The sequence below is a fragment of the Myotis daubentonii genome, chromosome 15 (genome assembly GCF_963259705.1).
Source record: "Myotis daubentonii chromosome 15, mMyoDau2.1, whole genome shotgun sequence".
In the NCBI taxonomy this organism is placed as follows: domain Eukaryota; kingdom Metazoa; phylum Chordata; class Mammalia; order Chiroptera; family Vespertilionidae; genus Myotis; species Myotis daubentonii.
Window position 1 is genome coordinate 25,848,041 of NC_081854.1, and position 11,869 is coordinate 25,859,909.

The 11,869-nt window shown below is 50.2% G+C and overlaps 1 protein-coding gene and 2 pseudogenes across 4 annotated transcripts; 1 reads left to right on the forward strand and 2 right to left on the reverse strand.

The window, feature by feature from the left end:
* Nucleotides 1–1,410: 1,410 nt before the first annotated feature.
* Nucleotides 1,411–2,466, reverse strand: LOC132216970 (serine/threonine-protein phosphatase 2A catalytic subunit beta isoform-like; annotated as a pseudogene).
* A 526-nt stretch (nucleotides 2,467–2,992) lies between these two features.
* LOC132216253 (large ribosomal subunit protein uL22-like) lies at nucleotides 2,993–3,851 on the reverse strand (annotated as a pseudogene).
* Nucleotides 3,852–9,585: 5,734 nt separating this feature from the next.
* TYROBP (transmembrane immune signaling adaptor TYROBP) lies at nucleotides 9,586–11,799 on the forward strand. 4 transcript variants are annotated; one of them, XM_059666756.1, is made up of 5 exons: nucleotides 9,586–9,723; nucleotides 10,111–10,137; nucleotides 10,285–10,419; nucleotides 10,591–10,634; nucleotides 11,580–11,799. In XM_059666756.1, exons 1-5 carry the CDS (start codon nucleotides 9,663–9,665, stop codon nucleotides 11,643–11,645), a joined length of 333 nt encoding a protein of 110 aa, XP_059522739.1. In that variant the 5' UTR covers nucleotides 9,586–9,662; the 3' UTR covers nucleotides 11,646–11,799. The 4 variants fall into 4 exon arrangements, with proteins under 4 accessions (XP_059522739.1, XP_059522741.1, XP_059522738.1 ...); XM_059666755.1 differs by having other exon boundaries at nucleotides 9,587–9,723; nucleotides 10,588–10,634; XM_059666758.1 differs by lacking the exon at nucleotides 10,111–10,137.
* The last annotated feature ends 70 nt before the right edge of the window (nucleotides 11,800–11,869 follow it).

Genomic DNA, 11,869 nt, shown 5'->3' on the forward strand with positions numbered 1-11,869 from the left:
GACATCCAGCATCCTCTGTAAAGGCATGTGAAAGGACGTCCAGCATCCTTTGTGACTCTCCCTTGCCGGTGGGGGCATCCTCCCTCCTAGCCAAGGATGCCTTTGCGACTCTGCCTTGCTGGTGGGGTGTCCCCCTTCCTAGCCAAGAGTGCAGGGAGCTCTCACTCACAAGCCAGGAATGAGAGGTTGCCTTATGCATATGCAGATAAGGATGTCTGGTGGGCTTAACCATACTTACCACGACAGTATTGACCTGGACCCCATGTTCACTCTCTGTGGGGTGCCCAACCATAGGAATATTTCTTTACCGCTCTCTGGCTTTCCCCTTATCTTTTTTTTTTTTTTAAATATATTTTATTGATTTTTCACAGAGAGGAAGGGAGAGAGATAGAAAGCTAGAAACATCGATGAGAGAGAAACATCGATCAGCTGCCTCAGCTGCCTCCTGCACATCTCCCACTAAGGATGTGCCCGCAACCCAGGTACATGCCCTTGACCGGAATCGAACCTGGGACCTTTCAGTCCGCAGGCCGACGCTCTATCCACTGAGCCAAACCGGTTTCGGCTCCCCTTATCTTCTGTGAATGGGTGTCTTCCTCTCCCTTTAGGCTGTGGCGCCTTTAGTTCTTTGTGAATGTATGCCCTTTGGCAGCCCCCAGCCCCCAGCTTTGCAGTTCTCCCCCATGGACCCTCCTTTATTTCTAAACTCCCTAAACCTGCCTATTTTACCCCCAAAAACTCCTTTCAACACCTAGGAGTCTCATTCTCTAGGGCTTCTTTGTGCAATCTCACTCTCCAGGAAAGGTAAATACCTGCTTCTGTAGAATGGCTGAATCTCTGCATAGTTGAATATGTATCTCTTTTTTTTGTTTAAAATGAAAAGTTTATTTGCTCAGAACACCAAATAGGATGCAAGCAATGTCATGACAAATATACAGAAATATGCAGACCAACATAAAACAGTAATTCTGTTTAAATGAAGGGGAAATCTCTTTCAATGTTATGACAACATACTCCCAAAAAGAATCTTTTCTTCAGTTAATTATACATTTCAATAAAATAAAGGGAATGGATTAAGAGGAAGTTAGCTTGTGAATTTTTCTTAGAAATAAGACTCCAACTCTATTAATCCATGCCAGTTAAACACTATAACTAAAATTTCCAAAGAAGTGCAAAAGGAGATAAAGGGGTTAGTTACGTTTTTTGTTTGAACAGTCCAGAGGAAAATGGTTACTACAAATACAGCAGGCAAACTGTTTAGACTGACTGATCTAGAACTGTACTAAATTTCAGTCAATGCCCGTCATTGTGCTAAATGCTCGTCATTAGTATAGGACATTTTGGTCCATGATATAGTTTAATGCCAAGATAGATCCCAATTTGTTACAGATACACTTAGATTACTGTTGCTTGTGTTTTTTTTAATTCTAAATATATATTTAAAAAGCCATGATACTTCCACATACAAAGGCAGGTTTTCCCAGGAGGGACTTATAGGAAGTAGTCTGGGGTGCACCGGGTGACCTGAGGCCCTCCACGACGAGGTGCTGGGTCAAACTGAAGGAAGGAATATTTTAAAGTGTCACCTAATTCCATGATAGCAGCCTGGTTCCCACAACGATAACAGTAATTGGGTGCACTGAAAATGGTAACCACATTCCGATCATGACACCAATTGTATCCCTCCATTACAAGTTGGTGAGCACCAGAAACCAGTGTGAGACCATTGGCATGATTGAATGTTTCAGAAATGTCTTGTCCAAATGTATAGCCAGCACCACGTGGTGAAATACCCCATCCACCACGATCATCTGGATCTGACCATAACAGATCACTCATCGGGCCCTCATGTGGAACTTCTTGTAAACGATCCAGGGCCCTTATATGATCCAGTGTATCAATGGATGGAGAGAGGCCACCATGGAGGCAGGAAATCTGTCCATCTACTAAAGCTGTAAGTGGAAGATAATCAAACAGATCTGTAAAATATTTCCAAACATTGGCATTTCCATACTTTCGCAGGCACTCATCATAAAAGCCATACACTTGGGTAATTTGCCGGCTTTCGTGGTTCCCCTTAATACTGTAATGCGTTCTGGATACGGCACCTTTAATGCCACAAGAAGAGTCACAGTCTCCACTGAATAGTAACCTCTGTCTACATAGTCGCCCATGAACAGATAGTTTGTATCTGGTGATTTCCCTCCAGTTCTAAAGAGTTCCATAAGATCATGGAACTGACCGTGCACATCTCCACAGACAGTGACAGGACAACGGACCTCTTGCACATTTGATTCCTTTGTTAAAATTTCCTTAGCCTTTTCGCACAGCGTCCGCACTTGATTCTCGCTCAGCTGTTTACACTCGTTCAGCTGCTCGACCCACTGGTCCAGCTCCTTGGTGGCCGCCTTGTCGTCCATGGCGGCCCGATCCGCGCGGCCCCGGCCCCGGCCCCGCCGCCGCCCGCCCCCTCCCCACCCCCGCCCGCCCCCGGCCCCGGCGCCGCTCCCCGCCCCGGCCGCCGCCGCCAGCTCCCAGCGGGAGAGGAAGGAGCCGCGGAGCGCAGCCAAGGGCCCCGCGCCCCGCCAAGCCCAGCGGACGCCTCCGGGCGCGCGGCCTCCAAGGGACCCTCAGTCGTCCTCGCCCGCCGGCCGCGCGCCCGGAGTCGGTGAAGGGCGTGAGGAAGTGGGACCGCGCGGCGCGGGGCTCCGGCGCACCTCCCGCCGGACCGGGCCTGGCCGCCCGCCTGCTCCCGCCCGGGCCTCTCCCGGGTCCCTCCCCTTTCTCTCCGGCCCTTTGGAATATTTGTCTTTATAAGAACTACCAAACTCTTTTCCAAAGTGGTGGTTCTAGTTTACATTTCCACCAGCAGTGCATGAGATTTCCAGTTGCTCCACATCTCTGCAGATAGGGTTCATCTTTAATTCTAGTGGGTGTGTAGTGGTACTTCATTGTGTGTTTTTTCCTACTTTTGCTTTTATTAGTATTTATTTTATGTCAATTTACTCCCGTGCCATAGTTTTTGTGTCTCCAGTTTCTCCTGGGATAACTTTTCTTTCTCTGCAGCCTCCTCTTCTGGTTTAGGAACAATCTGCTCTTTTCCAGTTAAGATCATCTCCATGTGGCAGGGAGAGCTCATGGGTGGGTTAACCTGCCCATGAGCTCTGTACGTTCTGCGCTGTATCTTGGGAGCTTTGTTCACCTGGATGTGGTCAATGACCAGAGAATGTACGTCTAAACCAGCGGTTCTCAACCTGTGGGTTGCGACCCCTTTGGGGGTCGAACGACCCTTTCACAGGGGTCGCCTAAGACCATCGGAAAACAAATATATAACTACATATTGTTTTTGTGATTAATCACTATGCTTTAATTATGTTCAATTTGTAACAATGAAAATACATCCTGCATATCAGATATTTACATTATGATTCATAACTAGCAAAATTACAGTTATGAAGTAGCAACGAAAATAATTTTATGGTTGGGGGTCACCACAACATGAAGAACTGTATTAAAGGGTCGTGGCATTAGGAAGGTTCAGAACCACTGATCTAAACCCTTGAGTTCAGCATTGCTCTCTGCATTTTTAAGCATGTGCAGCAAAAATGGAGCACTGTTTTTGGGTCACTGTTTACTCTGGGCACACCTACCAACTCCACCATTGTAATGACAGGATGGCACACATTGCTTCTGTAAAGTGAGATCTTTCAGATCCGTGGTGACTTTTCGAATATGCATACCCTGATAGCCTGGGCAGTTTCACGAGTGTTCTTACAGTGAACAGGAAGGTTTGAATCTCTTGATTTGCATGATTTTGTGGGGTTTTCTGGGTCAGGTGAATAGTGAACCATTTTCAGAGGTCACTTCTGGCTGCTTTTGGGAAGAGGAAGAGAGCCATGGTGGTTTTAATTTGTATTTCCCTAGTAAGTAATGATGTTGAGCACTGTTTCACACGTTAATTGGCCATTGGTATCTCTTCTGTTGTGGTGTGTGCTAAGTCTTTTGGCCATTTAAAAAATTGAGTTCTTTCTGATTTTTCAGAAAGCTTCCTCTTGTTACTGTGGGCAGGATGGGCTGTAGGAGGCAAACATGAAAGCAAGGAGAGTGAGGAGGGCTGTTGCTTCCACAGAGGCAAGCTTGTCACAGGCTCAACACATTGCCTGTTTTCTGGAAAAGTCAGCTTTGGCCTTTTCTAACTCTTGGGCTGCTGCCAGGAGAGATTGCAAGATCTCATGGGGAGAGGGGAGATAGCCCTGCTTCCTGGAGGCTGGTACTGTGGGGGTGGGCAGCACCCAGTCTGCTGAGTGTACCTCCATCTCAGCCTCTTTCTTTGCCTGATGGAGTGGAGACCATGAGCAGAGATCTGTACAGGCGGGCATTCTGTGGTCTGCACCAGTACAGTTAAACTGGTTGCTAATATATTGAGACACTTCTCTCTCTCTCTCTCTTTTTTTTTTTAATATATTTTATTGATTTTTTACAGAGAGGAAGGGAGAGGGATAGAGAGTTAGAAACATCGATGAGAGAGAAACATCGATCAGCTGCCTCCTGCACACCCCCCACTGGGGATGTGCCCGCAACCAAGGTACATGCCCTTGACCGGAATCGAACCTGGGACCTTTCAGTCCGCAGGCTGACGCTCTATCCACTGAGCCAAACCGGTTAGGGCGAGACACTTCTCTTTTGGTTGGTAAAAAGTCTCTACCTGACCTCCCACAGATATCTGTCATCTCCTCAGTCCATTCCCTTGGGACACCTTGGACTTCCCCACATCTCAGCAACTAATGGGGTGGGGGCCTCAGGACTCTGATCCAGGCCTATAGCCACACCTGTTCTAATTGGATGGTGCCTGCATATGCCAGCCATGAGACTGAATTCTGGGAATAGCCAGACCTGGCTGGAGCTGGGAGGATCAGATCAGAAGACTGAGGTTGAGGCTCAGGCTGAGGGATTGAGGGAGGATTTTCACCAAGGTGGGCCCAGAACTGGAGACTTGAAGTACTATAACAATCTATCTCTAATAATAAAAGCATGATATGCTAATTAAACCAGACAGCCGAACGACCTTCTGGACATCCATCTGGATGACCTTCCAGATTACCTTCTGTACGAAGTTGGAGTTGCAAGGGCTAAAGCAAGCCATTGCGGCTGCGAGGGCCGAGCCCCTTGCATGAATTTCATGTATCGGGCCTCTAGTCCTATCTAATAAAAGAGAAACATGCAAATTGACCATAACCCCGACACCCTTCCCATTGGCTAATCAGCAGGATATGCAAATTAACTGCCAACCAAGATGGCGGCCGGCAGCCACACAGCTGAAGCGAACAGGAGGCTTGCTTGCTCCAGTGACAGAGGAAGCCAACGTTCCCGGCCTGCCGCTGCCAGCCTCTGAGCTGCGCTCTAAGCAACTATGTTGCAATTATAGAAGCTAAACAAGCTCCAGAGACCTGCTTTCAACCAGCTTTGGCTTCAGAGTTTAGAGCTGCTGTGATGGCAACAGAGTTTCAATTATAGAAGCCAAACAGACCCAGAAACCTGCTTTCAGCCCTCAGAGCTGGAGCCGGCTCTCAGCTCCAGTGATAGCCATAGAAGGTAAATAAATCCCAGAATAAAAAAAAAAGAAGAAGAAAAGGAGAGGCTGGGAGCTTAAGTTGCCCTCCAGCCTGAAAACAGCTCTCAAGCCCTCACCCAGACTGGCCAGGCACCCCAGTGGGGACCCCCACCCTGAAGGGGGTGTGACCAGCTGCAAACAGCCTTCAGCCCATCATCCAGGCTGGCCAGGCACTCAAGCGGGACCCCCACCCTGATCCGGGACACTTTCAGGGCAAACCAGCCAGCCCCCACCCATGCACCAGGCCTCTATCCTATACTACAGGCAGGGCGGGACAGCACGAGCTGCCATCCAGGCCCTATGTGCAGCCCTGGGCAGCGGGGCATAAGCCCTGCCCACAGCCGGTACCCCTGTGTGCCACCTGAGCCCCCAACCGGGACCCCCATGCTGCCTAAGCCCCTCACTGCTAAGCCCCGCCCCCAGCCAGGACCCTATGACTATTGGAGAGCAGGAAAGTGGCACTGGGCCCTGGGTCGCTGTGGTGATCCGGCCATTGGTAAGTAGAAAAGTGCGGCCTGTAGGCAGCCCCCAGCTGTGCCTGATCTGGGAGCAGGAAAGCAAGCCCAGCCTGAGGGCAGCTCCAAGCTGGGCCTGATACGGGAGCAGGAAAGCCCGGCCTGCGGGCAGCCCCCAACTGGGCCTGCTCTCTGGTCGCCATGGGGATCCAGGAGCAGGAGAGCAAGCCTGGCCTGCGGGCAGCTCCAAGCTGGGCCTGCTCCCTGGTTTCCATGGAGACCTGGGAGCGGAAAGCCCGGCCTGCTCCCCAGTCGCCATGGCGATCCAGGAGCAGGAAAGCCTGGCTTGCAAGCAGCACCCCCATCCTGGCCATAGCTCAAGGGAGAGTACAACATGCAGTGGAGGCCAGGAGCCTGAGAGATCAACACAGAGGGCTCCTGCTCCAAGCCTCCATGGTGTGGCTGGGGGCAGGCCCCCAGCAGACACACACACACACACACACACACACTGCCTGCTCTGAGCCTCCAATGTGGCTGGGGGCAGACCCCCAGTGGGGACACACACACACACACCCCCACACACACATGCACGGCAACTGCTTCGAGCCTACGTGGTGCGGCAGCTGGGGGCAGGCCCTAGCAGACAGACAGACAGACACACACACACACACACACACACACACACACACAGGACACCTGCTCCAAGACTCTGCTGCCAGACTGTGGCCATTAATAGGACATCCACTGAGGGCTCCCGGACTGTGAGAGGAGCAGGCTGGGCTAAGGGAACCCCACCCCCCAGTGCACAAATTTCGTGCACTGGGCCTCTAGTATATATATAAGCCTAAGCTACTGTTACGACCGAACAACTAGAATGACCAGAATGACCAGTTGACAAGTTGCTATGAGAGGGAAGGAGGGGGGAGGCGGGAACCGCATGGTGATGGGGCACCAAAGTGGCATCGGCGTCCGTTCCTTCTGCGCCCAGCCCTATCCCAACCTTCCTCTCCCAACCTTCGGGCCCTGATTGGTCTGGCCCTGATTGCTGGCCAGGCCTAGAGACCCAACCTGTGCATGAATTTCGTGCACCGGGCCTCTAGTAATGATAATAATTAACATTCATTAAGCATATAGAGTATGCCAGGCAGGCATTATTCTGATAAACTTCACAAGTCCTCACAATGAACCAGACCATTGCAGCCTTCTGCTCCCCTTCCTGCACCCCAAAGTTTGTTCCCCATGCCACGCCAGAGGGAGTCAATAAACACTGGCGTTAGATCAGGGTCCTCCTGGCTCAGAGCCTCCTCTGGTCTCTGGTTGTCCCTGGCTGACTCTGTTGCAGCCACCTTGAGAGGTCTGAGGTGCCAGCAGGGCCTGCTAGGCCTGTTCTCACCATGTTTACTCCAGACCTGGTGGTGGGGAGGTGGTCCTTTAGCCATAGGATTCAGCCAGGCCTGGGTAATGGCAGCCATTAGCAGTGTTAAACAAAAAGCTTTTCTGAATGAAATGTTTTGCTGAGTCAAATGCTAGCCAAAAAATGGACCAGGTCCTGGGGCATGCAATCTAAACCACCAGCAGCAGGGTGAGAAGGAGACGACATGTTGGCCATCAGGAATTTTTATACAATGAGTTTGGATTAAAAAAAAAGTTAAGTTGTTTTTAGAGAATTTACATTGGTCACAGGTAAAGAGGTTGGGGGAAGTTGAGGCACAGCTAGTTCTGGGATGGGTGCATTGTCCAAAAGAAAGAAATATTTGCTCCTTTGGATTGGTTGTGGACAACAGTTCAAAAAGTTAATTTATAATAATAAAAGAGTAGTATGCTAATTAGACCGGACATCCTTCCGGACAAAGCCTCAGCAGAGGCCCTTGGGCGGGGGCAGAGGCAGAGGTGGCCACTGTGGCAGCGGGGGACCAAAGCCCTTGCATGAATTTTGTGCATTGGGCCTCTAGTGAGTAAATAAGAAGACAGCAGAGTCTGCCCTGTTAATTCAACATTCATTCAGGAATGTGAGCAGCCTTTTGTTGTCTTTGCCATTCAGTCATTAACTGACAAACTTCTCTTGTCTCTTCCTTCCACCCATAAGCCTGCGGTAATTTAGTTTAGGATGTCTCAGAATTTTCTCCTAGTCAGCAGCCAGTGCTGCCTGGGCTGGGCCCTGACTCTCTCCTCCAGACTCGGATTCGCCCCTCCCCCCACCATCTCCACCCCTAGCAACAGGCCACTCAGAGTCTGTCCCATGACTAGCATCCAGTTTCCCCTTTTCTCTCCTTAGCCCAAGGAGCTGTGGGGTGTGACGCCTGGATGGGGGAGGGGGGCTTCCTGCCGCTGGCCCATCCCCCCAGTGCCCTAACCTCAGGTTCCTCCTTCCCCAGCCCCAGCCCTAGCCCTCCTGCTGAGGGCTAGAAGTCTTTGTCTCCTCCCTCAGTCTTCACTTCTGGCCACTTCCTCGTTTGGTGGAGCAGCCCAGCCCAGCCCCGTGGTCATCACATTGTCCCCCGACCTGCCTCACCCCAACCTCTAATCTTGTGTCTGTGATGTGTGTGTCTGTCTCACTGTCTGTTCCTCTCCCTCATTCTCTGTCTTACCATCATTTTCTCCTCAATCTTTTACATATATATATATATATATATATATATATATATATATATAATTAATTTCAGAGAGGGAGGGAGTGAGAGATAGAAACATCAATGATGAGAGAGAATCATTGATTGGCTGCTTCCTGCATGCCCCTACTGGGGATCAAGTCTGAAACCTGGGCATGTGCCCTTGACCAGAATCGAACCCGGGGCCCTTCAGTCCTCAGGCCAACGCTCTATCCACTGAGCCTAACCAGCTAGGGCTCCTCTATCTTTTATCTTGGTTCTTTTTGCTTTCTCTGTATGGGTCAAATATCTGTCTTTGGTTTCTGGGTTCCATTTCCACCTTTATTTGCTGTGTGACCTTGGGCAAGTGTCTTTACTATTCTGTAAAATGGGGATAATAAGAGCATCTATGTCAGAAAGGTGTTGTGGGGGTTAAGCGAGTTAAAACTTGGGGCAGAGTGCCTGCAATTAGTGGCCATGTCCTGATGGCTCCTTTTTAATATGCTATGAACAGCACAAGTTCTGATTACCTAATGATTATAGCTGGCGCTTATAAAATGCTGACAAGTGTCAGTCCCTGTTCTAGAAACATTAATTCATTTGATCCCACAACTCCCTACAAAGTAGGTACTATTTTACTCCCCATTTTACAAATGAGGAAACAGCTCGAGAGATTGAGTGACTTGCTCAGGGTTGCCCAGCGGGAAGAGGCAGAGCTGGCTTCAACCATAGTCAGCCACTGATCCTCCTGTTACAATGTCTGACCCTTGACTGGGATGGAGGTTGAGTTGATATGTACCCTTTGCCCTTCATGTCCAGCTAATGGGGGCTATAGCATTGCCCCTGGGCTGTCTGGGCCTGATTTTTCCGGTGTTATCTATCTCTGTCCCTCCTCCCCTACTGACCCCTCCTCCTCTTGCCACCACCCACCTCAGACTTCCTCCTTCACTTGGTTGGCCACATCCCACTGGCCCTTGGACTGTAGTATCCAGCAGTGTCGCCTGCATCATGGGGGGCCTTAGACCCTTCAACAGGCTTCTGTTCCTGCCTCTCCTTCTGACTGTGGGTGGTGAGTTGGGGGCTTCTGAAGCTGCCTCCTGAGTCTCTGGGCTCACCTTGGGGCAAGGCAGGGAACAGGGTGGAAAGAGAACCAAAGGGGAAGGTTGGGATAGGAGCAGGTCCCCAGCCCCCAAAACCCTATGGGTCTCTCCCAGAACCTGAAACTCCAATATTTGGCCTCCAGTAGAAGCAGAGGGAGGGGACTCTACGGGTGGTGTAATAGGACAAGTCAGTGTGGAAGTAACACAGTCCAGTGGCCTTTGTGTCAGCCACAGGTCCTACCCGAAGTTGCTCTCTACCCTGGCCCCCTGGCTGTCAGGACCCACCCTCCCCAGCTTCTATGCCCACCCTCCAGTCATAGCTCCACAGCTAGTTTACCTTCTTTTTCTTTCTTCAGGTCTCAGCCCTGTCCAGTCCCACTGCGGTAGGCCCAGGCCCTGAAATACCCCTCCCTATTTCTGAAAGACCTCCTCATTTCTTCCCAATCTCTTCAAACCTCTCCCCTGACACCTCCTCCCAATTCCCGACTCCCATTGATCTCCCCTGACTCCTGTGCCATATACATTCCCAGAATGCAACTGCTCTGCGGTGAGCCCTGGTGTGCTGGCCGGTATTGTGCTGGGGGACCTGGTACTTACCCTCCTCATCGCCCTGGCTGTATACTCTCTGGGCCGGCTGGTCCCTCGGGGGCGAGGGGCTGTGGAGGGTGAGTGGGATTGGATGGGGATGGGACACTCTGAGGACTTGCCTGGAGGGGAGGGGTAAGCTCCCAAGTCACAATCATCCAAGGGGATGGTGATGGTTTCGCATCAACTAAATAATCCCAATTTACCCCCTTGTGTGCCCCTGCACCTGTGCCACTCCCCACCCCCAGCAGTGACCCGGAAACAGCGCATCACTGAGACAGAGTCACCTTATCAGGTGAGGAAACCAGCTTCTCTTCCTTCTGTCTCATTCCTGCCCTGTGATGCCTGCCTTTTGGGGCCATAGACCCTCCCTCTGTAACTGTGAGCCCTAGTCTGTGAAATCTGTTTTATTTGTCCACAACCAGCTTTGCTTTGCCTCACTTGTGATGAAAAGTCTCTTTCTAAAGTGTAAGATCTTGAGTCTAGCTCTCTGAGGTCCATAAGACTGACGGAGCTTTCCAGTTACTGGGAGCAGTGAAATATTAGGGCAAAGCATTGCTCCACTTTATTTGTTGAGCACCCACATGTACTAGATCAGGGGTCCTCAAACTACGGCCCGCGGGCCACATGCAAATACAAATATTGTATTTGTTCCCGTTTTGTTTTTTTACTTCAAAATAAGATATGTGCATTGTGCATAGGAATTTGTTCATAGTGTTTTTTTTTAAACTATAGCCCGGCCCTCCAACGGTCTGAGGGACAGTGAACTGGCCCCCTGTTTAAAAAGTTTGAGGACCCCTGTACTAGATACTGAAGACATAGCTGCAGAGCTTACATCGTAGTTGGGTAAACAGAATTGAAGCAAATTAACAAATAAGATCATCTGGGGTGTGGGGGGAAGAAACTACAGGTGAAGAAATCAAGAAATGCCTTTCTGAGGAAGTGACATGAGCTAAGACTTGAAGGGAAGGATGGAACCATCCATGGGAATATTTAGGGGACCAGTATTCCAAGCAGAGAGAACAGTATGTGCAAAAGCTCTGAGGCTGGGGCCTAATGATGAGGCAGAGGAGAAAGGGGAACTTTGAAGGCGCCTGAATAAAATAGATTTCTAACATGGCTGCAAGGTTGAAGAAATTACCAGGGGCCTTGCAGGCCACTGGGAGAAGGTTGGATTTTGTTTTAAGTTTATTTGGCAGACCCATTCCACTGATGGTTGCCACCCTGCCCATCCCTTTAGGAGCTCCAAGGTCAGAGATCGGATGTCTACAGTGACCTCAACACACAAAGGCAGTATTACAAATGAGCCCAAACCATGGCCGTCAACAACCCGATGCCTGGATCCAGCCATTCCTGATGTCTACCCAGCACCCTATTCCTACTCCCACCACGTACAGATCTACAGAGTGGCCTCTCTGAGTAACAGACTTTCCCTGCCCCCAAATAAACATGGAACACAAAACACTGTTGAGTTATTGCATATCTCTGGGCCGAGGGGATGGGGATATTTGGGGTTCTGGGAGGGTAGGT